The sequence below is a fragment of the Bactrocera tryoni genome, unplaced genomic scaffold (genome assembly GCF_016617805.1).
Source record: "Bactrocera tryoni isolate S06 unplaced genomic scaffold, CSIRO_BtryS06_freeze2 scaffold_517, whole genome shotgun sequence".
NCBI lineage: Eukaryota > Metazoa > Arthropoda > Insecta > Diptera > Tephritidae > Bactrocera > Bactrocera tryoni.
Window position 1 is genome coordinate 1 of NW_024396204.1, and position 24,388 is coordinate 24,388.

Consider the following 24,388-nt stretch of genomic DNA (forward strand, 5'->3'; position numbering starts at 1 on the left):
TGTTCCAATTTGCGTTAGCGCTCTGCTGTGTGCCTTCGCTTCTAAGTCGTGGGTATTTAAATGCATATAGTATATATATTTTGTCCCCTTAACCCACCCGTCCAAATGTGTTAATGTTATTTTCTCCATACTTATTATCACATCACGTTTTTACCATTCTTAAATTTACGGCTTACAATTTTATCTTAAAATGAATTTACTTATATTTCGGCCCACCCCTCTGCCTGTTCTACCTACTCTACAATTCTAACTCTACTAATTTGATAGCTTTTAACGAATATTTCAGATGGTTGATATGCGCTGCTTTAATACGCAGTGTGTTAGGAAACGGTTGAGAAGTATAGCCAGTTCGTCATTTTTAAATGAAAAGCAACTTCACGATGCGGGAATTCGCATTTTAATATAATTACATATATATCAAATGCTTTGCTCTGTAAATATCATTTAAATTTGCATATTTTTTTATTTTAACTATAATTAGACACGAAGAATGAAATTTTTAATTATACATTCGTATACCTATTTAGATTCGCGTCTACAATTTCTATCGACGTTCATAGAAATCGATGTTCATAGAATACAACGTAAGGACAGTTTGGAAATCATATGTTTGATAACAAAGTAGTTTCAAAATGGTTGGTTGCCATTCCAGAGAACGTATATTTATTATATATAATATATATAATATATATATACACATACCCACATCTTGGGAAACATACATTCATATTAACATACCCACGTCTTGGGAAAATATACATACATACGCACTACTTGAGAAACATGCATATATGCATATTAACACACGCACGACTTGGAAGCGAAGGCATGGCATACTGGCCAGTGCCTCTCACTCTTGGGGGGACAAGGTGAAAACTGTACTTATCTTTGTTTTTGTGATAACTACTCACCTGTTCAATTCTTATCAGTGATTTATGTATGTATGTAACGTACACACCTACAGTTACATGAATCACATAGTTACCGTTAAATATAAATAATAATAATAAATATACGTTCTCTGTTTCAACTATTGTTGGTGACATTTGTTTAGGATACACCGAGAACGTATATCGTTTTACGTTCTTTGGTTTTACCTTTTCATTGTTAAATGTTCTTTGGTTGGACTTCTCAACCGTTTTCTATGATAGAGCGTATAAAAGCTGCGCACATACACCTTGGGTTTAGTTTTTGAATCCAAGGTGATGGGAACTGCTTTTGGCAGTTATTAAATAATTGTATACAGTTTTGTGTTAGATTTATAATTTATGAATATTTGGCAATAACTAAACATGTAAGAGACTCACCTATTTATTTGTTGTTCCTTATAGTCAGCAGGATTTTCTGGTATGAATTCCTTGCACTATTTATATTTTTACATCACAATACTTTTCTTAACACACAGTCAAGCCCTTTCACAATTTAATGTTTTTCCAACTACTTTTACACAATTTTCACTTTCTTTTCACTATTTAATACGGAATTTAAAAAATGCTGCTTTTCACATATTTACAAACCTTCGCTGCAATCTAAATTTGGTTCACATTGAGTATTGAACTCTGTCTATACATTCACATCACTTATTTACCCAAATTTTCGCTTTTAATCACACTCACCTATACATTTGTTGCTCCTTATAGTCAACAGCACTTCCCGGTAATCTTTTCTAGCATGAATTCTTTGCACTATTTTTATTTTTACATCACAATACTTTTCTTAACACACACTCAAACAAAATGCTCATTGATCGTTCAAGGTTGTTTCACATTTTAATTCACATGACTTATTTACACAAATTTTCATTTACAATTGCACTAAAAGTAGTTATTTCTTCATGTTACAATTTTGCCCACCTCTGATACGCACTTCTTTCTTAATGAAACTTGTTGATGCCCTCATAACACAAGTAACGGCGCGCCATTCAGTGCATTTGCCTGCATTGCCTACGGTGATACTGAGAGTCATTTACTCTCATATATGTATATATTTTTTTTATTTTATATTTTATTCGAAATTTTAAAAATGTTGCATTTCACATGTTTACAATCTGCTCTGCTGCAATCTACATTTGATTCACATTGAGAATTGAACTTTGTCCATACATTCACAGCACTTATTTACACAAATTTTCACTTTTCAATCGCACTAAAATTAGTTATTTCTTGTTGTTATTAATGAATTTACAATTTTGTCCAACTCTGATACGCAGTTTTAAATTCCATTTAATTCTTTCACTTTCCAGTGCAGAAATCAGGAAGAAATTGATACAACGGGATAAACAGGATTTGCACTAATAATTTTTTTAAAATATAAAACGTTATGACCAAAAATTGCCCAAATCCAACCAAAACCCCTAGGTATCGAATATGTGGACCCCATTATCTATATTTAACTTTTCAGCGAAAATATCACTTGTGCCTACTATGTGATTGGTGATTGTACTTATGTACAGTACTTTAATGAAAGCCAGGGAACATATTTTTGATATGCGGCATGAAGTTAATAAATATCACTTGTGCCTAGAATAGATACAATTGGGCGAAAACTCAACCTAGAGCCGATATAACTATTGGAAGGATTTTCAAACATCCGGCTGACTTAACACTATGTGATTGGAGATTGTACTTATGTACAGTACTTTAATGAAAGCCAGGGAATATTTTTTTGATATGCGGCATGAAGTTAATAAATAAAATTGGGTCGATACTGCTACAACTCCCATATACTGCTTACTATAGTACAAGTATACAAATTTTCGTTCTTCTAACAAACCTTAAGCCGAATATGTCGGTCAGTGTATGAGTTGTATCCGTATTATATGTATAAGTATACATATTTTTTATTATTTATTTATTTATTTAACAAATTAACGCCAATCGGCAATATACAACAGTTACTTTTATAAGTAAAGGAATAAAGAGAAAAAAAAATATACATACATATAATAATATGGGCAATTGTATTACAGTGATCAAATTAATGGTATGGAAGCAGTTTGTTCTTTATATTATTGATGAATGAACTGAGGGAGCCTCCATAGAAATCGATGTTCTGGTGAAGTGAATTTACATGGTTAGCAATCCTGTTGTGAGGTGTATTCAGTTTGTGTGGAAACTATATGCTATAGTAATCCGATCTGAACATTTTTTTCGGAGATTACATTGTTGCCTTAGAAAATAAACTATACCAAACTTGGTGAAGATACATTGTCAAATGTGAAAATTTTCCATACCAGAACTTGATTCCGATCGATCAGTTTGTATGGTAGCTATATGCTATAGTTAACCGATCTGACCAATTTCTTCGGAGATTACATTGTTGCCTTAGAAACAAATCTATACCAAATTTGGTGATGGGACATTGTCAAATGTGAAAGTTTTCCATACAAGAACTTGATTGCGATCGTTCAGTTTATATGGCAGCTATATGTTATGGTGGTCCGATATCGGCCGTTCCGACAAATGAGCAGCTTCTTGAAGAGAAAATGACGTTGAAATTTCAAAAGGATATCTTAAAAACTGAGGGACTACTTCGTATATATACAGACGGACGAACGGACGGACGGACAGACAGACAGACATCGTTAATTGGACTCAGCTCAACATACGGATCATTTATATATGTATATACTTTATAGGATCTCCGACGCTTCTTTCTGGGTGTTACAAACATCGTGACAAACTTAATATACCCTGTTCAGGGTATAAAACATCAGAAACACTAAATTTTACGGAAGAAATGGCAGAAGAAAGCTGCATCCAGGCTTTTTTTTAAATTGAAAATGGGCGTGGCGTCGCCCACTTATGGACCAAAAACCATATCTCAGGAACTACTAATCTAATTAATTTTACAGCAAAATAAAAAAATATGTAAATGACGGATAATGAAATCTCGAATATTACTTTATCATGCGAGAATATAAAATGTTCGGTGACACCCGGACTTAGCCCTTCCTTACTTGTTTTATTTTGTATTTTTGAAGAAAAAAATATTCAAATGATTCTTACATGAATATTGAACACATGCTTTTGTTTTGAAATATAATTTTTTTATTTATGAATTGTTGTGACTTTTAAGATAAAACGATAGAAAGTAGCCTATGCCCGCCCCGAGGTTCCAAGCTACCTCATTATCAATTTTCATTATTATTATTACTTTTATAAGAAGATTATAAATGTACATACATACATACATATTTGTATGCTGTATAATTCTCTAAGTAAGTTTCTTAATTAATCAATTCAGTACATTTTAATTAGTACAATTAAGTATAATTCAGATGCAGCATGCTATAATCGGTTCCTGAATGTAGCAAAACTCGCTCCGGCGTCATAGGCGCAGTTAAGGGAATCCACTTTTTCGCTAAGCCAGCATCAGAACGTGAAGACTGTAAGGCTTCCTGTAAAGCAAAGCCTACAGCTATTCCCAAACAAATTGCTGGTTCGCCAGGTGCTGAAATAAGAAATATTATTAAAAAACAAACCATATTATAGGTAAAAATTAACAATACATACCTTTAGATTGCTTAAAGCCAGCTACATTTGGACTGCCGCTTAACATCTCAATGCGAAAATCTCTCGGTATGTCTTTAGCTCCGGGTGGTTTACAATTCCATGTTCGGTTCGTCTTCAGTTCCCCAGTATTTTTACCGACAACTATTTCTTCAGACGTCCAATAGCCGAGACCCATCATAAATGCTCCTTCAATTTGTCCAATATCTACATTTGGATTCAGACTCTCACCTGCATCTTCAAAGATATCCACACGAGGAAGATGATAATTTCCAATAAGTATGTCGACTTCCACTTCAACAAGGGCTAAAGCACAAACAGTATACGGGTCCATGTCGTTAGGTTTACAATTTTCGCTTACAATTAAACTAATGTGTTGATTAAGTGATTGCCGTACATTTTTCAGACGTTCGTTAATTATATTACAACATTTACGCACCGCCTAAAATGGATATAAATTGAATGAAACAAATATGCAATAATCGCAAAATATATACGTAGCAGAGTGTTTCGCTGCCAATAGACCCTCGAGTCACCATGCTATTAGCACCATTAACAGTATTGCTCCCTTCGAATCGATTCATATCCACTGGTGTGCCTAACTCAAGTGACGCTAATTGTGCTATTTTCGTGTTCATGCCTCGACCCATTTCGATACCACCATGTGAAATGATGACAGTGGTATCACGATGATAAATAGCCAAGGTGGCGGGAAATAGTCCAAAATATCCAATATAGTACTCCACGATCCCTAGACCTTTCTTTCGCCAGCGATTATTTTCATTAAATGTTTTAACTTTCTGCTTTCGCATTTTGTAATCAGTCGATTGTATAAAGTATATCAACATTTGTTCCATTTTATGACATGGAATTAAGTTGGCTTTTCGTACGTTCGATAATGTTCTCAATCATTACAATTCCCTCCACTGAACCAGGCCCTCGGCACGGTGTTTTACTGGGTGAATCGGTTAAAACCATATAGCCATCCAATTTGTAATTGTCAGTACTACCAATTTTTATATACTAAAACAGCGTGACCCATTGGTGATTCATTGGATTGATATCCTGCGTCCTCATAAAACTCACTACGCAAAGCAACGATTTTTCCTGTTTGTTTAACGTACAATTCGTACTGGCAATGAAAAGCCCACCGCTTTCCTAGAACATTCATCATCGATTCTATAGATTGAACAAAACGCACCGGGCGGTTAAGCTTGAGGGCAGCTAAAGATGCAGCACCAGCAGCAAAGGAATTTCGAGTTCCTTTACCACCAAATCCGCCACCCAAACGACGTACTTTCACTTGGATTTCGTTATTTTTCATATCAAGTAATTCTGTTAATACGCCTTGTAGAAGTTCCATCCACTGAGTAGTTGCATATACCTCCAATCCACCTTCGAACTGCAGCGTTATGCGGTTCCAAAAAATGATATTGCAGACCCAAATCCAATTTTCCTAAACTATATTCATACATCATAATTATCTTCAATATTTAGATTTTCTATGAGTGACTTAACCGTATGATTGATTCTATCTGAGCGGCGGCTCTTGAGAACATCATGTAAATTAGGAAAAACTTCACTTCCTTCGCCGTCATAAGTGTCTTTACTAATTTGGCAGCCATATTAGTAGTAGCATTTGACCCTGCTACTATTACCCCGATAGGCTGATTGTATAATTTAATTGCACCGCTAAAAAATAGTTCTTCCTTTTCCAAGAAAAACATGAGTTCATCGCCGCTAATTGTATTTTTTCCTGGGATATCTTTGGATGTTAAGAATGCAACGACACCTGGCAATTTTTCGCGCCGCGCTTCAAAAAAAATAACCATGGCAACCCTTTTCTTATTGTGCAAATGCAGAGAATTGTAACTAAAATAAAATAATTAAAATAAAGCTTTATTTACAACAAATATTAAAAAAATGAATATACCGAAACGTTATAGTGAAGTGTTAGTAAGGGAAAAGTGCACAATATAAATGAAAAAGTTACTCACAATACACAAATTATCAATGTAAAAGTTGTCAATTTTTCAACTTTAAATGCAAATATCTTTAAAACTATAAGTCAGCGGCAACTATATATATATATTTTCGTGATCTGGAGAGCGTCACCTTTCCACTGATACCCATTTTATCCCCGAAATCCGGGGATGCTAATCTAAATCCCAGCCAATAATTAAAATAAAGCTTTATTTACAACAAATATTAAAAAAATTAATATACAGAAACGTTATAGTGAAGTGTTAGTAAGTGAAAAGTGCATAATATAAGTGAAAAAGTAACTCACAATATACAAATTACCAATGTAAAAGTTATCAATTCTTCAACTATAAATGCAAATATCTTTAAAACTATAAGTCAGCGGCAACTATATATATATATTTTCGTGATCTGGAGAGCGTCACCTTTCCACTGATACCCATTTTATCCCCGAAATCCGGGGATGCTATTCTAAATTTTACCCTAATTATTTTATTTTAGTTACAAATATATTTTATAATTTCTATTTAAATTATAATGATTTGTTACAGTTTTTTTGTTAACAATTTATGCAGAAGGTGCTCCAATTCACAATAGCCATGCATAATAGTCATTCACAATAAATTGAACGAATCAGCCGTTCTATATCACTAGATTCTGCAATGGGTGCTCTCGTGCCCTTGTATATTTCGGTATAGCATTTTTGCCATCTGCAATCTTGCAAAAGCAAGCGAATACCCCTATTGTATGCGAGCCTAAAACTAATGAGTGCAAATGTTTATTGTTGTTGTTATTATTATTTAAGAGAAAGAGAGAATTTAGTTTAAGGAAAGATCCATTAGCAAGTATGGAAATTATGAAAAGAGAAAAAGAGATAAGAGATGAATAATAAGACAGGTAAAGAGAGAATGAAGAGAGAAGTGTATGTTGTTGGTAGTGGGAGTATTGGCATAGATAACGTAATGGTATATGACTATATTATATAGTGTAAAAATAACTTTTATTCAATATTGAACTTTTGTTCAATAATTTTAGTACACACAATAAAAAAAGGGTTGCATTCTAACTAATAATCAGTGTTACCTTACTTACATATTTCACAAAAGAACCAAAAGAAATAAAGAAAACAAAGAATACCCCAATGACAGGAAATATATAACACATTAGTTTTCCGCATATAATTCCTTTCTGCATTGGGGGCCTTCGGCCGCGCTTCAAAAAAATAACCTTCGGTCGGACCAACACCTGGGCGTGCTCAGTTCCTTTGCGTTCAACAACTCCTTTCTGCGTTGGCGATCCAACACCGGGATTTATCAAGATAATGAGAATTCGGAAAGATTTTACAATACTCATCACACGATAATGAATTTAGTTACGACGCCATATTCTTTCTTTTTTCTTATTTTTATTCTATTACAAAATATGGTAACACTAATTTTTTGTTGTTTACAACCATTTTCTTATTTTATGAAAAAATGGATTTTAACTAAAGTTTGATATGGAATTAAAGTTACTTATGCACTATTTAATATAAAATAAATGATTAGAAACTAATTAGTGAAGTGTTTGTGGATATAAAAGTATAAAATATAGCTGTGAAATGCATTATAAATCGGAGAAACACGCATTTTAAATAGTTGATTTTTTGAACTTTAAATGCAAATATCTCAAAAACCATAAGTCAGCGGCAACTATATGTGTATACATTTTTGATCTGGAGGACCTCCTCTATCCGTACATACCCATTTTAACCCCGAAATCGGAGGATGCTATTCTAAATCGCAGCCTAAATAATTTGCTTTTGCTGGTATATTATTCGTGTGTATGAAAATACACGTGAGTTCATCGATAGGTAATACAATATCATTTCTGGGTACATCCATCCTAATGGAAAGCACATCCTTAGTTAGTCTGCGCTCTAAATTGTGCAGTTGTTTGCAAATACTACGCCTTTATGATTGGCTTGTAAATTCATATATATTGGTATGTACACTCTAAAATCAAAATATGATTGCACATCTATTAAATCCTTTTCTGTCATCCTTAGCAAAGGAGTTTTAGTTATTTTTTCAAGCACTTTAATTTACAGGATTTTTACATTGATAATCATTGGAATAAGTTGCCGGAAAGTTGGCGGCTACATTTGGAACAGTTACATCCTGAAGAGTTGGCTACTCTTTTAAATTATAACAAGTTTAGCAAGCAGAAGCATGCTGTTTGGCCATTGTCATTATTAGCTTTACGTCACTTATTATTACAATTGAGTATACCAAGAAATCAATCTACAAATTCAATCGATTTGGTAAATATATCCTGACTTTCCCCAAGACTTAATTTACCATTTAGTAATGATTTAAAAAAAAAAAAATAGAGTGTATCGCAGAGGCCTGTTCTCAGCGACAGAAAGCTTGGGCATGCATTTAATAAATGCGTTAAACCTAAGAAGCGCCATGAAATACAGTTAATGGCATCTATTTGTGAATACAGCTGTCAAATATCACCGGTTGATTTTGTTGTGGATTTCGGCGCGGGCTTAGGGCATCTCGCACGAGTACTTGGTTATGGCTACGGTGTACGAGTTTCTTGTATAGAAATGCGTTCAGAACTTAATTTACAAGCACGCTGTATTGACACAAAATTGGAAAGTGTTCTTCAAAAACATTTACCATCAGAGAATCTACCGTGTTTTAAACGACCAAAACATGTAACATTATGCATAACACCAGACATGCAACCACATCAGTTTCTTCATATAATTGCGGAATCACAACATAAGACAAATACAAATTTTAAGTTTGGGATAATTGGTTTACATCCCTGTGGTGATTTAGCAGTTATATTAATGCGTATGTTCACAAATATTCCTCAGGCTCGTTTTCTTAATTTTGCTAGTTGTTGTTATATGAAATTAACTACGGCTGAAACACAATCTAATATTAAACTACAAGGATACCCTCTTAGCCAATACTTATTAAAACAACAGGAATTCTCGTTTTTGAGTTATGAAGCTCTCGAGATATCTTGTCATGCTATGGAAATATATTGCGATCGTCTGGCTAGAGGTGATTATGAATATTTAAAAGTACATTCTTTTCGAGCGGCGGCAGAGCGAATCATTATTAACCAATGGCCCAATTTAAGACATTGTGGGCTACGAAGTGTTAAGCATGTTCCTGGTATGGACTTCGAAGAGTATGTATAAATTAATATATTTATGTATGTATGTTTGTATATATCATACGTAGTTTATTATGCATACATATTTCTAACCAAAATTCAATATCGTTTACAGTTATTTCTACAAAGCGACTCAAGGAGTTGAGGCGTCCAATTTACCACGTTCTGATTTGCAAACTACAACAACTCAAAATGATTTACTTCATTGGCAACGAATTGTTATTTTTTACACTCTCCGACTTATGTTTGCACCGCTAATAGAGAGTATAATACTTTATGATCGGGCTTTATATCTTCAAGAAAATGGTGATTATAAGAATACAATAAAATTAATATAAATATAATTAACTGTCTTTCAGAGTGTCAAGTAAATATTAAAGCAGCTTTTGATCCTCGCATATCCCCGCGGAATCACATAACTTGTTCCTTCAAACTCAAATAATCTTGTTGATGTTATTTAATATTTTCCATACAAGTTCCGCTACAGTAAGTTATTGCCATGCTGGAAAATATAGAAAGCTTAAACCTTATACATGTAATAAATGATAAATTAAATTCTGCCAATTTATAATTAAATTATATTTATTTACTTAATAAGAAAAAAATATCTTTTATGGAGATCTATATATTCACTTTGATCGGTAAGTTAAGACTTAACTCGTCATATTGATCATTTATAAACGTACTTTATAGAATTTCCGACGTGTATACTTTATTCAGGGGAGAACAAATTTAAAAAGTAAATATTGTCAATTTATATTTAGAATAAGCCAAGGGTCAAGAAAGCATTTTTTCAGCTTGTTTATATTTTTATGTAGCTATCACCTTATAAAAATGTTTGAAGAGAACCTTAAAAGTTTCTTCCCCCAGTGTGGACCATGACAATCAAGCATTTCTTTTAATTTAACCACAGTTTCACTTTGTTTTGCTGTGATAATGAAGTAGCCAATTTTGTCAGATACTTACATTTGGCGATGCCGATTTATAGATAAACTGTCTTTAAATTAGTTAATCGTTAACTTTTCAGATATAGTTACTTCGGAAATGTTCCGATTTGTTAGATAAGCGTATAATTATAATTAACAAATAAACATACCAACATATTTCAGTAAGTTTATGTAAACTGTATTTAGAGTGTTATTTATTTAATGGTTGAAAATTTTATAGATATACATACATAAATGCACAGATAAAACTCATCATTATTTATAGTATCCCTTCTTGGTAGCTCCTTCTACTATTGTTCTAATAGCAGCAAATGCCTCTTGAGACGTGGGCTCAATCTCATTTGCAGGTAATATAAACATATCCGAGCTATCTGGGGGCCCCCGCAATTCGAAAGTGTAGGCAATAGGTATTTTTATTTTGCTGTACGCCCAATCCATACTGCCTCCACTAGATGGATAAATTGTTTCAATCAAACTTCCGCTTGTATAATTACGACCGGTAAGTTCACGGATACGACCGGCAGCATTTCGTCCAAATTCTTGTAAATCATCATAGTTCGCTATATGCTCCTTGGTATAGCCATATGGGAACATTATCATTTGTGAATAAGAATGTAAGGCTATATAAGTTCTGATTTGCTCCTTTTCCGCATGCGCCGTAAGAAAGTCCATCAAACGTTTAGTTTCAGCTTCACTTGCTGCATTGGGACCGGAATAATCATAGCGGCATGGATCACCACTAGCTCCGGTGGTATTCCAGTGATCTGGATAATTGCGATTCAAATCAACACCACGGCATATGCCAAATAATTGACGATTTTTTCGCCACATTCGGTCATGTTCAAACGTATATTTATATCCATCTGGGTTAACGCAAGGGAATACAATCCAGTTATAATTGTTTGCCAACTTTCGAACAGCCTCATCTTTAGTAGTAAGCAGCTCATTTAAAAGATATGTAGCTGCCGCAGGAGCAATCCATTCGCGAGCATGTATACCACTCTCTATAAAAATAGCTTTGTTAGACTTATTTCTTGACAACTTTAAACCCTTAATAGGAACACCCTCTGTACTATTGCCCATATCTATTATTGTTAGATCTGTGGGATATTGTGCCACCATATATTCCAACCACGCATAAATAGTTTGCAAATGAAAAAAATGTTTCCAATCGAGTGCAGAACCAGGTGTGTCTGCTGGCAAAACTTCTTTCATGTTGCGATCTATTTTCTCCTGGAAATTGAATGTCTGAAAAAAAGACAAATTCGTAAATTTTCGAATACATATGTATGTGTGCCTCTGCATTATTATTTTCTTATGAATGCATACCAATATGCGATGCTTGACATTAAAAGTTTGCAATAAATTTGCAAAATCGGCCACTTTATGTGCAGCCACCAAAACCGTCAACTTTTGTCCTACTTCCCTTGCGTGTCCCATAAAAGTCAAGCTGTCGCTTTGTTGTTCTAACTTTTGAAAGAGATCCACATGCTTATCTGTATCCAATTCAACACTGTAAACCCGATAGTGATCGTACCGAGCAATATCCTCAGGAACAAGTGAAAGATTATCCATTATACAATGTTCCGAGTATTCTCTTGCTTTTCCAACATATTTTTCGCTGTTTTTTTCAGCGTTGACACTATCTTTTGCTAGCATTGCTGAGAACATAATGATCAGTAAAAAGGCATTAATACTCAAATGCTGCGATGAACAACGCTTATATATCATTTCTTAACGCAAATATAATAAACATATATAAATATATGTCGCAATTTCTTTATTTACTTTAGCTTTGTATACATATGTATGTATAAGTATTTATATGTATTCATTTACTTTATCAGTTATTTAATTTGTGCTAAGTTTGACAGCACACAAAGAAATGACATGTCTCAGTAAGCAGTTCTGTGATCTTTTTGGGAAATCTGTCACAAAACTCATGCCGTATTCATCTTATCACTAATTTACTTTATTGTTTTATGAAAAATCTTACAGTAAGCGAAATTTAAATGTTTCTCATAGAAGAAAATAGATTAAAAAATGATAATTTAATAAAAATATGTGGTTCGTATTACGAATAAAAGTTAAATATTATCACGGTAGTGAAAGTAATTGCAATTAATCTCTTCAATTTTATTATGCTCAGCTGAACATACAAATCTACATAGTTTTATACAATGGTACATACGATTGTATGTCTGAGGACAGTCAGAAAATTTACATACATATGTATGTATTGATAGCCGTTCTTGGAATGCAACTTTAGAACATGATTTTCCGCTTGAAAAAAAATTCAATGACCAACCTGGCGCCAAACGTGTAAGATTTAATTTTTATTATTAATTAAATTTTTAAACTTTTTAGGTGCATCTTTTGCTTATTGAAAAAACACGCGCCCACCAGAGATGGACGCAATTCAAAATAAAAGTGCTGCCCCTACAGACATTCGTATTGTGAAGATACGAATTTTCAATCAAGAACTTTTTTAAAATAGTCGCCTATATTATTAACAATGTTTTTTACTATGCGTTAGATTAATGAATAATATTGATTTGAAAACCTTTCGTTCAGTTTTTTATTAGCTGTTTAGCTATGTCTGAACTAAACCCCAACTGCAACTATCAAAATCGGATACAACAAGGTCTTTTCAACTAAATTACATACTTACCACGTTATGGCAAGAACACGATAACTTAATGCGAATTAAATTAACCATTAAAAAGTATGAGACTATTAAAGTCGCGCCAATTTATATATGTACATATGAAACATTTTTGCGTATTTTCAAAAAGCAAACCATTTAGAAATTCACATTCCATTTTTTCATAACAAAAGTAAAGTGGAGGAATTAAAACTACTAAAAGAATTTCTTATTACAAACAACTTGTCATTTTATGAATTTAACTCAATTTTTTAATACCTATTGGTATACACTATAGTTCCCCGTGCAGATAGGTATACACTATAGTGTATTTAAACTCGGTTATAACTGCATAAGCGGTGTCTACGCCAATAAAGAAAAAAAAGTGTATTCAAATCTTTAGCATTACTAAATTTTTAAAAATATGTATTAAGTTGTTTCAGTATAAAGTACACGTATTTCCTTTTGCGGGTTATAGACATAATATTTGAACTAGTTTTTTTTAGTTTTGTGTGTTTTAGATTTATAATTTTTCAGTAAACCAATCGTTTTTGATTTCTGTTTTAATTTATGTTGTCGTTTAATTGGCTTTCCCTCCAGTAAAGAAGGAAAATCTCCCTTCTGTTTTTTTGTATTAATGTTATTTCGTTGTATATTTTTGGCTTCAAATTCGAATTGTTTTTCATTGCTTTTACTACCATTTAATTCAACCATATGTAATTTTTTTTTGTTGTTTTGTTTTTTAATAATTGTTGTTTGATTTACTGGTTTCTCTTCCTTTTCATTTTTGTTAACTTTTAATGGTTTTTCAAAAACATTAGCAATGTATTTATTTCTATTCTGTTCCATTTTCTTCTTCTTTATGTCTAATTCCACTTCCGAAAGGTTTGGCTTTCCTGCTTGTTTTCCGAGTAGTTTCCGTGGCCGCTTCTCTTTATATTCCAGTTCTTCATTATTGTTGGAATTAACATTTTCCATTGTTGTAACATTCGCTATCGCGTCGTCCAAAACTTTTTCATCCGCTTCTTGCTGTTCCTTAGTCATCGGAATGGTGTTTGAGAATTTCTTCAGTTTTGCTACATAAAAACCATCCATATTATGTATGTGCGGATAATACCGGCGAGTTAAATTTAAACTGGGATGAAAGCGGTATTGGCGATACTTTGTAAAGCCTTCAACGCCAAAATCTAAACCAGTTGGAACAAGCTTAACATTTCGTTTTCTGAGGGCATAGTCTATAACCCATTCATTCTCTTCAGGCAATACCGAACATGTTGAATACACAATGTATCCACCCGTTTTAGATTTGGCATCTACACAATCAATGGCAGTTAACAACAACTTCCGCTGAAGATTATAACAACGCTGTACATCTATCTCATTCTTTGTCGATTTGACACTTGGATCTTTAGCCACAACACCTGTGCCTGTGCATGGAGCATCTAAGAGAATACGATCAAATCCAGATATTAAATTACGAAATTTACAACCATCTTCACAGCTGACAATAGCGTTAATAACGCCAAGGCGATGAAAATTTGCTACTACTGCTTTTATCCGCTCCCGATTGGCATCATTCGCAAAAAGAACGCCTGTGTTTTTCATAATCGAAGCAATGTGCGACCCTTTGCCGCCTGGTGCAGAACACATATCTAAAATACGTTCATTCTCTTGAGGTGCTAAAGCCATGACTGGTAGCATTGAGGATGCTCCCTGAATCATATAATGGCCAGCCAAGTATTCGGGAGTAGCACCAAGTGGAACTTGTGAATTATAAACAACTAAACCGACTTTAGTCCATTTGCCCAAGGGATCTAAGTTGACGCCGCGGTTTATTAATGCTGCAGCCAAATCTCTTCGACGTGTTTTTAATGAATTTGTACGAATGGTTAATGGGCGGGCAACCTAATTAAAAATTTTTTAGATTTAAAACCACAAAGTAAATAGTATAATAACTCACTTCAGAGGTTTCTAAATATTCCATAAGTTCCGTTAACGGGAACATGTCCATTAATTTACCCATTAGAAAATCATTATAGCTGTAGTAGATACAGAGATCGTGTCGTAACAGATCTAAATATTCTTGCCGAGACCGACCTTCTTGGCGATATCTTTTGAAATCAGATAAAACAAGCGTAATATCCTTAATACGTTGTTGTATTTCCTGAAGTGTAATTTCCTTTTGGTTATCTTCATCTTCCTCTGGAAATTTGAAAACTTCTTGACGATCAATCGACATTTGCATTTCCTTGGTAGCCATTTCAGCTTCCATAGCTTCGCGTTTCTTTAATCTCTTATTTTCCCGTTCAATCGGTAATAGACTATCGTCAACTTCATCGTCTTTGGATTTGCTATTGGTAGAATCAGTATCCTCTTCATCAGATAACTCAAAGTCGTCATCTGAATTGGCATTTTCATCGTCATAATCTGATATGTCATCTAGCTTTTCCATTTTAAAAGTTTCTTTACAAGCATCGTCTTCGCCATTTTCTTCTTCTTCACTTTCGGTTTGTTCTTCTAGTAAGTCTTCTTCACTTTTCTCAGCTTCAGACATTTCTTGGTCTTGGTCATCACTAGACTGTAATTTCTTTAGCTTTTTTAACTGCTTCGGTTTCAGCCACTCTTTATTATCGTCAGTAAATCCCACAATCTTTTGTTTTTGAAATTTCAAATGCTGCTGGATTCCTGCCAAAGCTTGTGGCTTATCAGTGTTATATTTATTTTGTAATTCTGCTTCGTCGATTACATCGGCACCCTCGCTTAATTTCCTTTGTTGTTTATTAAGCTTCTGTTTCTTTACCTTTTGGATTTCTTTTTTCTGATCACGCTTAACCAGTCGTTGCCTTTGGCGATGGGATAGTTTTTTATCATCCATGTCATTTGAAGGCGCTGTAAGATGAAATTGTATATTCAAAGCTGTATATATTTTGGATTGATATAACTCCTTTACCAAAAGATTTTTTCGGGAAAGTTGGCGGCTTTTGCTTGCGGGACTTTCGACCAGGCCCTTTTTTTGGCTTTTCACTAAATTCTGCTTTCCGTCCCATTGTATTATTATTAATGAAAATTTATTTGTTTCTAGCAGCCCAACGTGAATTCTCTAATCGTAGTAAGGAACAACACGTGGAATCAAAAATTTGTATGTTGAGAGATCTTTTGACACTTTACTTGAGAATTTGAAAAGCGGTATGATTATTTTGACATTTAGAAGAATCAGCTGTAATAGAGCCTTATCACACGAGGCAACTTTTGTTGCGGCAACTCTTGGTTTATAGGCGAGGGGGCGACAAGGAGAGGGGAATCGCGCCGAGTTTCCAGTGTTCAGCAACTGGCTTTGTGTTCTTATTCGTAGCAGTTCGCTGCGACGTTTTTCGGCATTCGTGTTCTTTCTTTCGTAGTACATAGTTGTATTTGCGTATATTTTTTTGAAATTAATATTTTGAATATATTAAAAAAATTTAATTTCATCTTTTGGTAAGTAATTTGCAAATATGTATACAAATATACATAATATAATATAAATATTTTAGAAAATGGAGTATGACGAAAAAATCGAATTAATTAAAGATATTGTGAAATGCATGGAGGAAGCAATACAAATTGATTTAGACGATAGTAAAAAGGGTGATATATCTTTGTTTTAATAAATAAAATGTATTTCTTAATTGACAGAGCTGATTAATATATGTGATAGAGTGGCCCAAATACCTATAAGGAAAAAGAAGCGACAATGGGTTAAAGTAAAGAGTAGACAATGGGTTAAAGTAAAGTGAAAGAGAATGAGAAAAAAACTCGAGCAGAGTTGCGCAACACAAGTTGCTCGTGTGAAGGTAATGGGCGACAGCAAAAGAGAATCGCCCGAGAATTAGCAACTAAAGTTGCCTCATGTAATCGCAAACATATCAACCGTGAACAAATGTCCAAAAAAAGAAGAAGAGGTGTTTTGTTTTCATTTTTATTAATAAATATTATATTCAATTATCGATTTTTATTTGATTTGCTGAATATCAAGGTTTAATAATACTGCAGTGCATATCTATTGAAAAATTCATCAAAATGAATACGAGATATTAACTTTATTTTAATGGCCAATATTTTTTGGATACATTGCAATGCGGAGCAAATAATATAAATAATTTTCAGCTAATGTATAGATTGAATACAGGCTGTACTGAAGTATAACACAATGAATATAGAACTCGCCAGCTTTGAATTGAGCTCCAAGGCATTAATTGGATCTCTATTAGCATTATGCGCGTTATTCGCTTTTTGCCGCAATTTATTGCTGGAGGATGTTATATGTATACCTGGAAAAACTAAACATAGCTGGAAGTCTATCAAAATACTAGACAAGGTTGGAACATATATTTATTTTTTTATAGACGTACATACATACGTAAATAGAAATTTATATTAACATTTTATTACATAGGCATGTTACTGCAACGCTTGTGAAATTCTATTGACTCATTCAGAAGGTCTCTTTTGCGACTGCTGTGGTATTTGTACCCATTCAGCCCATGCCTGTTCTAAAAAAATTGATATTAATTTTAAATGTAAAGATAAATGGCTCCGTCATGAAAAGGTTATGCGTCATTTATGGATTCGTGGTAACTTGCCAGTTGGGGTTGTTTGTTCATTATGTGATGTCGAAATCGATTACCATGCAACAGCGGGCCTCTTTGGCTGGCGGTGCGCTTGGTGCCAACGCTGCTACCATAATAACTGCTACAAAAGTATTGATACAAGAACTGAATGCGATTTGGGGGAATTTCAGGACATGATATTTCCACCGTATTGTATTATTGCGGCACGAACTCGTGAAAGTGTACGATTGCATTTGGCTGGTATTAAACCACCTAACATTGAAGGTTGGGAACCTTTAATTGTTATTGCCAATACAAAATCTGGGAGCAGTACCGGGTCACATGTGGTAGCATTGCTTCGCGGTTATTTGCATCCACTTCAAGTAATGGAGTTGGGTGGTCGGGGACCACAAGATGCCATGCAATGGGCTGCAAAAGCCAGTCCGCGTCCCTGTAGAATCTTAGTTGCTGGTGGAGATGGGACAGTAGGATGGGTGTTAAATACTATATTCGCGCTAAATATAAAGGTAATATATATAAAGTCATACCTAATATACATTTTGTTATAATTAAGAAATTGAAGCCGGTGCCCTCAGTTGCAATTATGCCGTTGGGGACAGGAAATGACCTTTCACGGGTAATGGGTTGGGGTTCGCACCCGCCTAATACTTTGGACCCTATTACAATACTCAGAAACGTAAGTATTTTAGCTGGATTTTTTGATATTTCAAGTTACTGATTTATTTAATATGTAGATAAAAAGTGCTCGCTCAGTAAATTTGGATCGCTTCGATTTGCAAATAGAAAAACTGCATTATCGTTTACCAATCCAGAGACATCCTATTAAAACGATTCATGTCTATAATTACTATAGTATTGGAGTAGATGCATTGGTCACTTATAATTTTCACAAAACTCGAGAATCTCGATTTTACTTGTTAAGTAGTCGAATTTTTAATAAGGTAATCAAAACACACTTGCTATAACCAAGAAAAAAATAGATTTTCTACTATTTTTGTTAGTTAATATATTTTGGCTTTGGCACACAACAAATTGTTCAACGGGATTGCGAAAGGATTGAACAAAAACTAGATCTATACCTGGATGGTCATATTGTAGAGTTACCAGAATTGCAATCAATTATATTCCTTAATATTGATTCATGGGGAGCTGGTTGTAAATTATGCGGTGGGTTTAAAAAATATATTATAGGCGTAAATGTTTTTATTTAGTTTTTAATATCAACTGTTAATCAGAACTTAGCAATTCAGATGCCAAATATAAGATAGAAAACTCAATTTCGGATGGCATGTTAGAGGTTTTTGGCCTTGTTTCGTCCTTTCATATGGCACAATTGCAGTGTGGCATTAGTAAACCAGTGCGCATTGGTCAAGCGAAGCAAATACGGGTAGGATTACTATTTAATCGAAGTACATGAAATAATTTACAATTAACTCTTTAGATTGTTATAAAATCTACCTGCCCTATGCAATCGGATGGAGAACCATGGATGCAGCCTCCTGCCGATATACGTTTACAATGTCGCAGTCAGGTTCGCATGTTGAAGCTTGAGAGCTAGTGCATCTGTTTAAATATTAAAATGTACATAAAGTCTAATTACTTGTGTATGTATGTATATGTACATTTTTATTTATTCTATACATGGTTTAATAACAAAACTAACTAATAATAACAGTTGAAATCGAATGCTTCTTAATTTATAGTACATATTTTGAATGTGACAGAAGAGTGAAGATTAGAATCCTTTTTAATAAAATACTATGCACCGAAGCTATAATAATTAATGAGTGGATTTTTTATATCATTTATACTTATGTATGTGTAAATAATTTTGACAACGTAACCGGCCAACACCATTTCATATAATCAATCTTTAAGCCGAATTAAAGTTATTTCAGAAAAGGACATGCTTGAAATTTCAGATATGATCAGAGGGACTAGTTCGCGAATATATGTATAAACAAACGGACATTGCTTAATCCCTCAGTTCGTTGCACTCATCATTTATATATCTACTTTATTGGGTGTCCAACGTTTCCTTCCGTTTGTTGCCAACTTCGTGCCAAACTTAATCGGGTTATAAAATCGGACTCAAATTATGTTATGTCACATATTGAATTATACAGTTTAGCAAATTCTTTGATGAAAATCAAATAATTTTAAATAGCTTTAAGTTCCGAGAACTATCGGAACGGTATCAGAAAATATTTAATTACATTGTTATTGATTTTCCCAAACTATATCATTTTTGAGTTGAAAATTTTCCATCTTTGTCATTTTAGTAAATGATGGTGCTATAACCCCTTCACCCCTTAATAACAACAAAAAAATCCTCAAAAAGTTTACTATCATTTTCGGGTTTTGAACCAAAAATTAGCAAGAAGCAGCCTCTAATATCACAGTCGACGTTCTTTTCCCCCCCAAGACAGTCAGGTCTACGTAACCGAAACGGACCATCGTCGCAAAATGACTAAACTAGTGCAATTATTTATAAAACAAAAACTTCAATAATGTATAGTTTAGCTCCTAAAAAAATTGAGTTGTCAAAGACACTATAATAAGATGGTGGAATTACACCCTTTAAATCTAGAATATAATAAAAACATATGTATCAAAGACCCCGATATGATTTGAATATTTATATTGCATTCAATTTATTATGATTTCACATTACTGCGATACAAATGAATACAAAACTCAAACTGTTATTAGTCTAACGGCTAGAACGAAACATATTTCGTTCATTTTATTTATTTGGTCTCGTCGTAGACGCTTTTTTGTGGTATGGTAAAATTTCAAATGTCTTAAGGCGGGTACTCTTGTTTTAACTCGATTGTAACGCAGTCGTTTAAAATACACGCGCGCTTAAATCATCGTTAACTCCATAATTGCGTTAACAATATCATTATTGTGTTTTTTAAGAGCTCGTATGGCCTTTGCACGTGTAGTGTTAGCCTGGGTGATTACCAGCTCAATATCTTTCTCATCGACACCGGTCTCATCTACTTCTTCTTCATCCTCCTCTGCAATAGGGGCTACCGATGAAGCTGTGCCTAATGTCTCTGCAATACTTGCCGCTTCAGGAGCTTTGAATTTTTCAGCTGCTGCGACTTGGGCTTGTTGTGATAAATCTTCAATCTTTGCCTCGCCGAATACAATATATGTATCGCTGTGGGGATTTTTGTAAACATCAGGATTGTTGATTACAAATAGTATATTCTTCGACTTTCGAATAGTTACGCGATTAACTCCTTGAATTTGCTTTAAACCAAGTTTAAGCATAATCTTTCGTGCTTTTTTTTCCCCACGCGATTGCTTGGCTTTTGAAACCAAATCAACGGGAAGACCAGTGGCACCACCGCCCAACTGTGTTGTACCTGCAGCAGCATCTTCCAGCTCAGGAATGCTGTCCTCAGATCCACAATCGCTAGCATCATCTTCAATGCGTACTTCTGCAGCCTTTACTTCACTAGTAGCAGAAGCAGCGGCGTCAGTAATGATTTCTGTAACTTCGGCAGTCATGGCAGCGATATTAATTGTAACTTTATCTGTAAAGATAGATTTCAAATAGTTTGGAATATTAAAAAATTTTCAAACTTAATACCAAATTTTCGAAAAAAAACACAATTTAATTCTTCAACTGCATTAGAAATCAAAATATGCTGAGGTTATATTTTGATATTTAATGCACTCGCCAATATTTAAGAGATTTAACACAAAAACATAAAATTTAATACTTCAACATTCCAACCTCTAAATTCTTTCCTTCTTAATTAATCGGATGCACTAAATATTTGACGATTAATTACCTGAGAAAATAAATCGCCCTTCCAAGCCGTTTTCAGAATATTTAACAAAAGTGAAGAGTTTACTCAACACTTAAGTTGTTGAAACTGTTTTAAATTTGCGATAAGAGCGGCATCTACATGTGAATACTTTTCTGACATTAGGGTATGGCTGCGAATGAAAGACTGATACCGGTTAGCAAAGCGAAAAGTAACACATTTCTCCTTAATATTTCATGTTCTTTTTGTTCTATAAAATTGCAATTATGACAGACTGTTTCTTTCTGTTTACAGTCTGTTAGAGGTAAGAAATGTATTTATCAACACATAACCCATAATCAAAGTATTTATTGCTTACATTTCTTTAAGTGTTATATACAGTTTGGTTAGCAGTTTTCGCTGCCAGCCAATTATATGTAGGCTTATCGGTTACCTTTATGTTACAATAACTTATTCAATAATTCCTCTTTATATAAAACGGTTTTATTTTAATCAAAAGTACCTATTTAAACTAGGCAACGAAATTATTTATTAATACTTTTAAAACAGTTACGTACAGTAAGCATGTATCTACTAACTGCACAATATATTAAGGAATGTTAGTCTTAACTCAAGTATGAAATGATAAAAATTTCAAAGCTCTTAGTGTCCTGGTTCGTTAGTTACAGGATGTTGATTATAGGCAACAGCACTTTTACAAAATTATTGTAAACAAACTAAATACTTTTCCATTGACTTATTTTTTTTAATAACTATCTTACCTTTATTTATTTATGTTATTTCCTTGGTTTTACAATAAAACAGCTATTTTAATTCTTTTAAACACTTTTTGCGTAAACGCCTTTTTTCGCGATCTTGACAATTTCACTCTACGAAAAGCGCCTACTGAATGAACCCTTTCATAGCTTACAATAGAACAATTCACTGTAAGCTTATACAATCCACCAGACTACATAATGCAAAAAACCGCGCGTCAAAAAAATTGAAATAACGGGACTTAGAAGCATATATGTATGTCAATGTTGCCTATAGGCAACATCGGGCATGAAAGGGTTAACTATTATCATGGCACATACTAAAAAAATGTTCCCTGGTTTTGTTTCATTAAGGTACCTCACATACAATCACCAATCATTTGGAGCAAAGTCAACCAGATGTTCGAACATCCTGGTAATAGTTATACGGGTGCTAGGTAAAATTTTCGCCCAATTTTATTTATTTAAGGCACAAAGATACACTGTTATGACTAAAATATGTGCTGTAATTTTCATTGAGCTACATAAATCAAATATTGGCCGATATATGCAGCATAAAGTCACCCGGAAGTTCGAAAATGTTTATATTAGGTATATGGGAGCTCAGGGAAGTATTGACCCGAATTAACCCATGTTTGATACTCAGAAATACTATTACCAGGAAGGGATTCTGTCTGAATTTCAATTGAATATCTCACACATTGACTGACATTTTCGGCCAAAAGTCAACTATAGATACTAGGGTATACGATACCTAGGGGCTTGAACAGTTTTATTTGGATTTGGATAATTTTTGGTCATAATGGCATACTTTGAAAGAATTATTAGTGCAAAGTTTTAGCCCGTTATTATCAATTTCTTCCTGATTTGTGAACTGGAAAGGTAAGGAATCAAATGGAATTTAAAAACGTGTTATGTGGGAAGTAGGCGTGGTTTTGGTCCGATTTTGCTCATTTTTTCACAGAAATCGGGCGGTCGGTGCCACCTCCAATTTTGACACCGGCTGCCATAAAGCCCTCTTATATCATCTCGGAGGTAAAATTTATAATCTCTGTCGTAATTAATTATTGATTTATTGCGCTTTTAGTAGTTTTACCGTTATATGGGAAGCGGTCGGGGTTATCTTACGATATCATCCATTTTGACACTGTCGTTAGAAGTTCTTAGAATATTTGCGTTGAGCAAATTTGGTGGTTTTGGCTTGAGTAGTTTAGGAGACAGGCAAGATCACGCACACTTTTTCAAAATTTTTTACCCACAGATATCCCTTCGATCGTAATACAGAGAGCCTGTATACCAGGATTCATCAAGATATCTTAATTGTTACTTAAGTTACAGCTTTCACGGACAGACAGACAGTCACCCGGATTTCAACTTTTCTCGTCATCCTGATCATATATGTCTTCCCCATATCTATTTCGACTAGTTTTAGATGATACATACAACCGTTGGGTGAATAAAACTATTATATTCTATAGCAACATATTGCAGTCGTCTTTCGACTGAGACTTATTTTAAAGCAAAAACAAATCGTTGTGCTTGTGCAAAGTTATTATACACTGTATAGTAAGTTTGTAATTTAGCTATGTCCGTCTGTCTATATACATATGTATATAGTTACTAACTATTTCCCTCAGGTTTTGAGATATAAATTTGAAATTTTGCACCCGCCCTCAGCAAATAACTGTTCTTTTGTCGGAACGGCCGATAAGGGAGCATTGTCATACAAACTGAACAAGAAAGAAGAATGAAGTGCTTATATTGCAAACTTTTTCACTAGACTAGATATCTTCAGTATATTTAGTATAAACAATATATCCGAGGCAATGGTGCAATTTCCGAAGAATTTTTTTAAATTGAGTTACTATGCTATAGCTGCCAACTGGGAAAGGAACATTGTTTTGGACCGTTTAGCTGTCTCCGTACTAGTACGAGTATATTCCTGTGCTTCACCCGATGCACACGTTCTATAATATTTA

General features: G+C 33.9%; 5 protein-coding genes and 1 pseudogene across 8 annotated transcripts; 2 read left to right on the forward strand and 4 right to left on the reverse strand.

The window, feature by feature from the left end:
* Window positions 1-4,063: 4,063 nt before the first annotated feature.
* LOC120781287 lies at window positions 4,064-6,060 on the reverse strand (annotated as a pseudogene).
* Window positions 6,061-8,200: 2,140 nt separating this feature from the next.
* On the forward strand, window positions 8,201-10,247 carry LOC120781209 (protein RRNAD1). 2 transcript variants are annotated; one of them, XM_040113328.1, is made up of 5 exons: window positions 8,201-8,477; window positions 8,542-8,796; window positions 8,866-9,686; window positions 9,787-9,977; window positions 10,031-10,247. In XM_040113328.1, exons 1-5 carry the CDS (start codon window positions 8,319-8,321, stop codon window positions 10,111-10,113), a joined length of 1,509 nt encoding a protein of 502 aa, XP_039969262.1. In that variant the 5' UTR covers window positions 8,201-8,318; the 3' UTR covers window positions 10,114-10,247. The 2 variants fall into 2 exon arrangements, with proteins under 2 accessions (XP_039969262.1, XP_039969263.1); XM_040113329.1 differs by having other exon boundaries at window positions 8,584-8,796.
* Window positions 10,248-10,774: 527 nt separating this feature from the next.
* Window positions 10,775-12,490, reverse strand: LOC120781210 (zinc carboxypeptidase-like). The gene is made up of 2 exons (XM_040113330.1): window positions 11,948-12,490; window positions 10,775-11,866 (listed from the first exon to the last, which is right to left on the reverse strand). The coding sequence occupies exons 1-2, from the start codon at window positions 12,347-12,349 to the stop codon at window positions 10,874-10,876; spliced, it is 1,395 nt and encodes a 464-aa protein (XP_039969264.1). The 5' UTR covers window positions 12,350-12,490; the 3' UTR covers window positions 10,775-10,873.
* Window positions 12,491-13,487: 997 nt separating this feature from the next.
* LOC120781208 (25S rRNA (cytosine-C(5))-methyltransferase nop2) lies at window positions 13,488-16,407 on the reverse strand. The gene is made up of 3 exons (XM_040113327.1): window positions 16,213-16,407; window positions 15,223-16,151; window positions 13,488-15,167 (listed from the first exon to the last, which is right to left on the reverse strand). The coding sequence occupies exons 1-3, from the start codon at window positions 16,307-16,309 to the stop codon at window positions 13,755-13,757; spliced, it is 2,439 nt and encodes an 812-aa protein (XP_039969261.1). The 5' UTR covers window positions 16,310-16,407; the 3' UTR covers window positions 13,488-13,754.
* Window positions 16,408-17,222: 815 nt separating this feature from the next.
* LOC120781231 (diacylglycerol kinase epsilon) lies at window positions 17,223-19,550 on the forward strand. Of its 2 annotated transcripts, none has more exons than XM_040113367.1 (7): window positions 17,223-17,616; window positions 17,695-18,375; window positions 18,432-18,545; window positions 18,604-18,810; window positions 18,871-19,036; window positions 19,105-19,256; window positions 19,311-19,550. In XM_040113367.1, the coding sequence occupies exons 1-7, from the start codon at window positions 17,449-17,451 to the stop codon at window positions 19,425-19,427; spliced, it is 1,605 nt and encodes a 534-aa protein (XP_039969301.1). In that variant the 5' UTR covers window positions 17,223-17,448; the 3' UTR covers window positions 19,428-19,550. The 2 variants fall into 2 exon arrangements, with proteins under 2 accessions (XP_039969301.1, XP_039969300.1); XM_040113366.1 differs by having other exon boundaries at window positions 17,226-17,616; window positions 18,423-18,545.
* A 943-nt stretch (window positions 19,551-20,493) lies between these two features.
* On the reverse strand, window positions 20,494-21,769 carry LOC120781232 (nascent polypeptide-associated complex subunit alpha). Of its 2 annotated transcripts, none has more exons than XM_040113368.1 (2): window positions 21,679-21,769; window positions 20,494-21,417 (listed from the first exon to the last, which is right to left on the reverse strand). In XM_040113368.1, the coding sequence occupies exon 2, from the start codon at window positions 21,389-21,391 to the stop codon at window positions 20,735-20,737; it is 657 nt and encodes a 218-aa protein (XP_039969302.1). In that variant the 5' UTR covers window positions 21,392-21,417; window positions 21,679-21,769; the 3' UTR covers window positions 20,494-20,734. The 2 variants fall into 2 exon arrangements, with proteins under 2 accessions (XP_039969302.1, XP_039969303.1); XM_040113369.1 differs by lacking the exon at window positions 21,679-21,769 and adding an exon at window positions 21,621-21,678.
* Between the last annotated feature and the right edge of the window lie 2,619 nt (window positions 21,770-24,388).

Bases quoted from the DNA above. Each gene is read 5' to 3' on its own strand.
- LOC120781209 (XM_040113328.1), top strand. From the start codon at position 8,319: ATGAAAATACACGTGAGTTCATCGATAGGTAATACAATATCATTTCTG. The intron at 8,797-8,865 runs GTAAATATATCC...AAAAAAAAATAG, and splicing joins CTACAAATTCAATCGATTTG to AGTGTATCGCAGAGGCCTGT. The intron at 9,687-9,786 runs GTATGTATAAAT...TATCGTTTACAG, and splicing joins CCTGGTATGGACTTCGAAGA to TTATTTCTACAAAGCGACTC.
- LOC120781231 (XM_040113366.1), top strand. From the start codon at position 17,449: ATGAATATAGAACTCGCCAGCTTTGAATTGAGCTCCAAGGCATTAATT. The intron at 17,617-17,694 runs GTTGGAACATAT...TTTATTACATAG, and splicing joins CTATCAAAATACTAGACAAG to GCATGTTACTGCAACGCTTG. The intron at 18,376-18,422 runs GTAATATATATA...GTTATAATTAAG, and splicing joins TATTCGCGCTAAATATAAAG to AAATTGAAGCCGGTGCCCTC.
- LOC120781210 (XM_040113330.1), bottom strand. From the start codon at position 12,349: ATGATATATAAGCGTTGTTCATCGCAGCATTTGAGTATTAATGCCTTT. The intron at 11,867-11,947 runs GTATGCATTCAT...TCTTTTTTTCAG, and splicing joins ATGTCAAGCATCGCATATTG to ACATTCAATTTCCAGGAGAA.
- LOC120781208 (XM_040113327.1), bottom strand. From the start codon at position 16,309: ATGGGACGGAAAGCAGAATTTAGTGAAAAGCCAAAAAAAGGGCCTGGT. The intron at 16,152-16,212 runs GTAAAGGAGTTA...TTCATCTTACAG, and splicing joins TTTCCCGAAAAAATCTTTTG to CGCCTTCAAATGACATGGAT. The intron at 15,168-15,222 runs GTGAGTTATTAT...ATTTTTAATTAG, and splicing joins AATATTTAGAAACCTCTGAA to GTTGCCCGCCCATTAACCAT.
- LOC120781232 (XM_040113368.1), bottom strand. From the start codon at position 21,391: ATGACTGCCGAAGTTACAGAAATCATTACTGACGCCGCTGCTTCTGCT.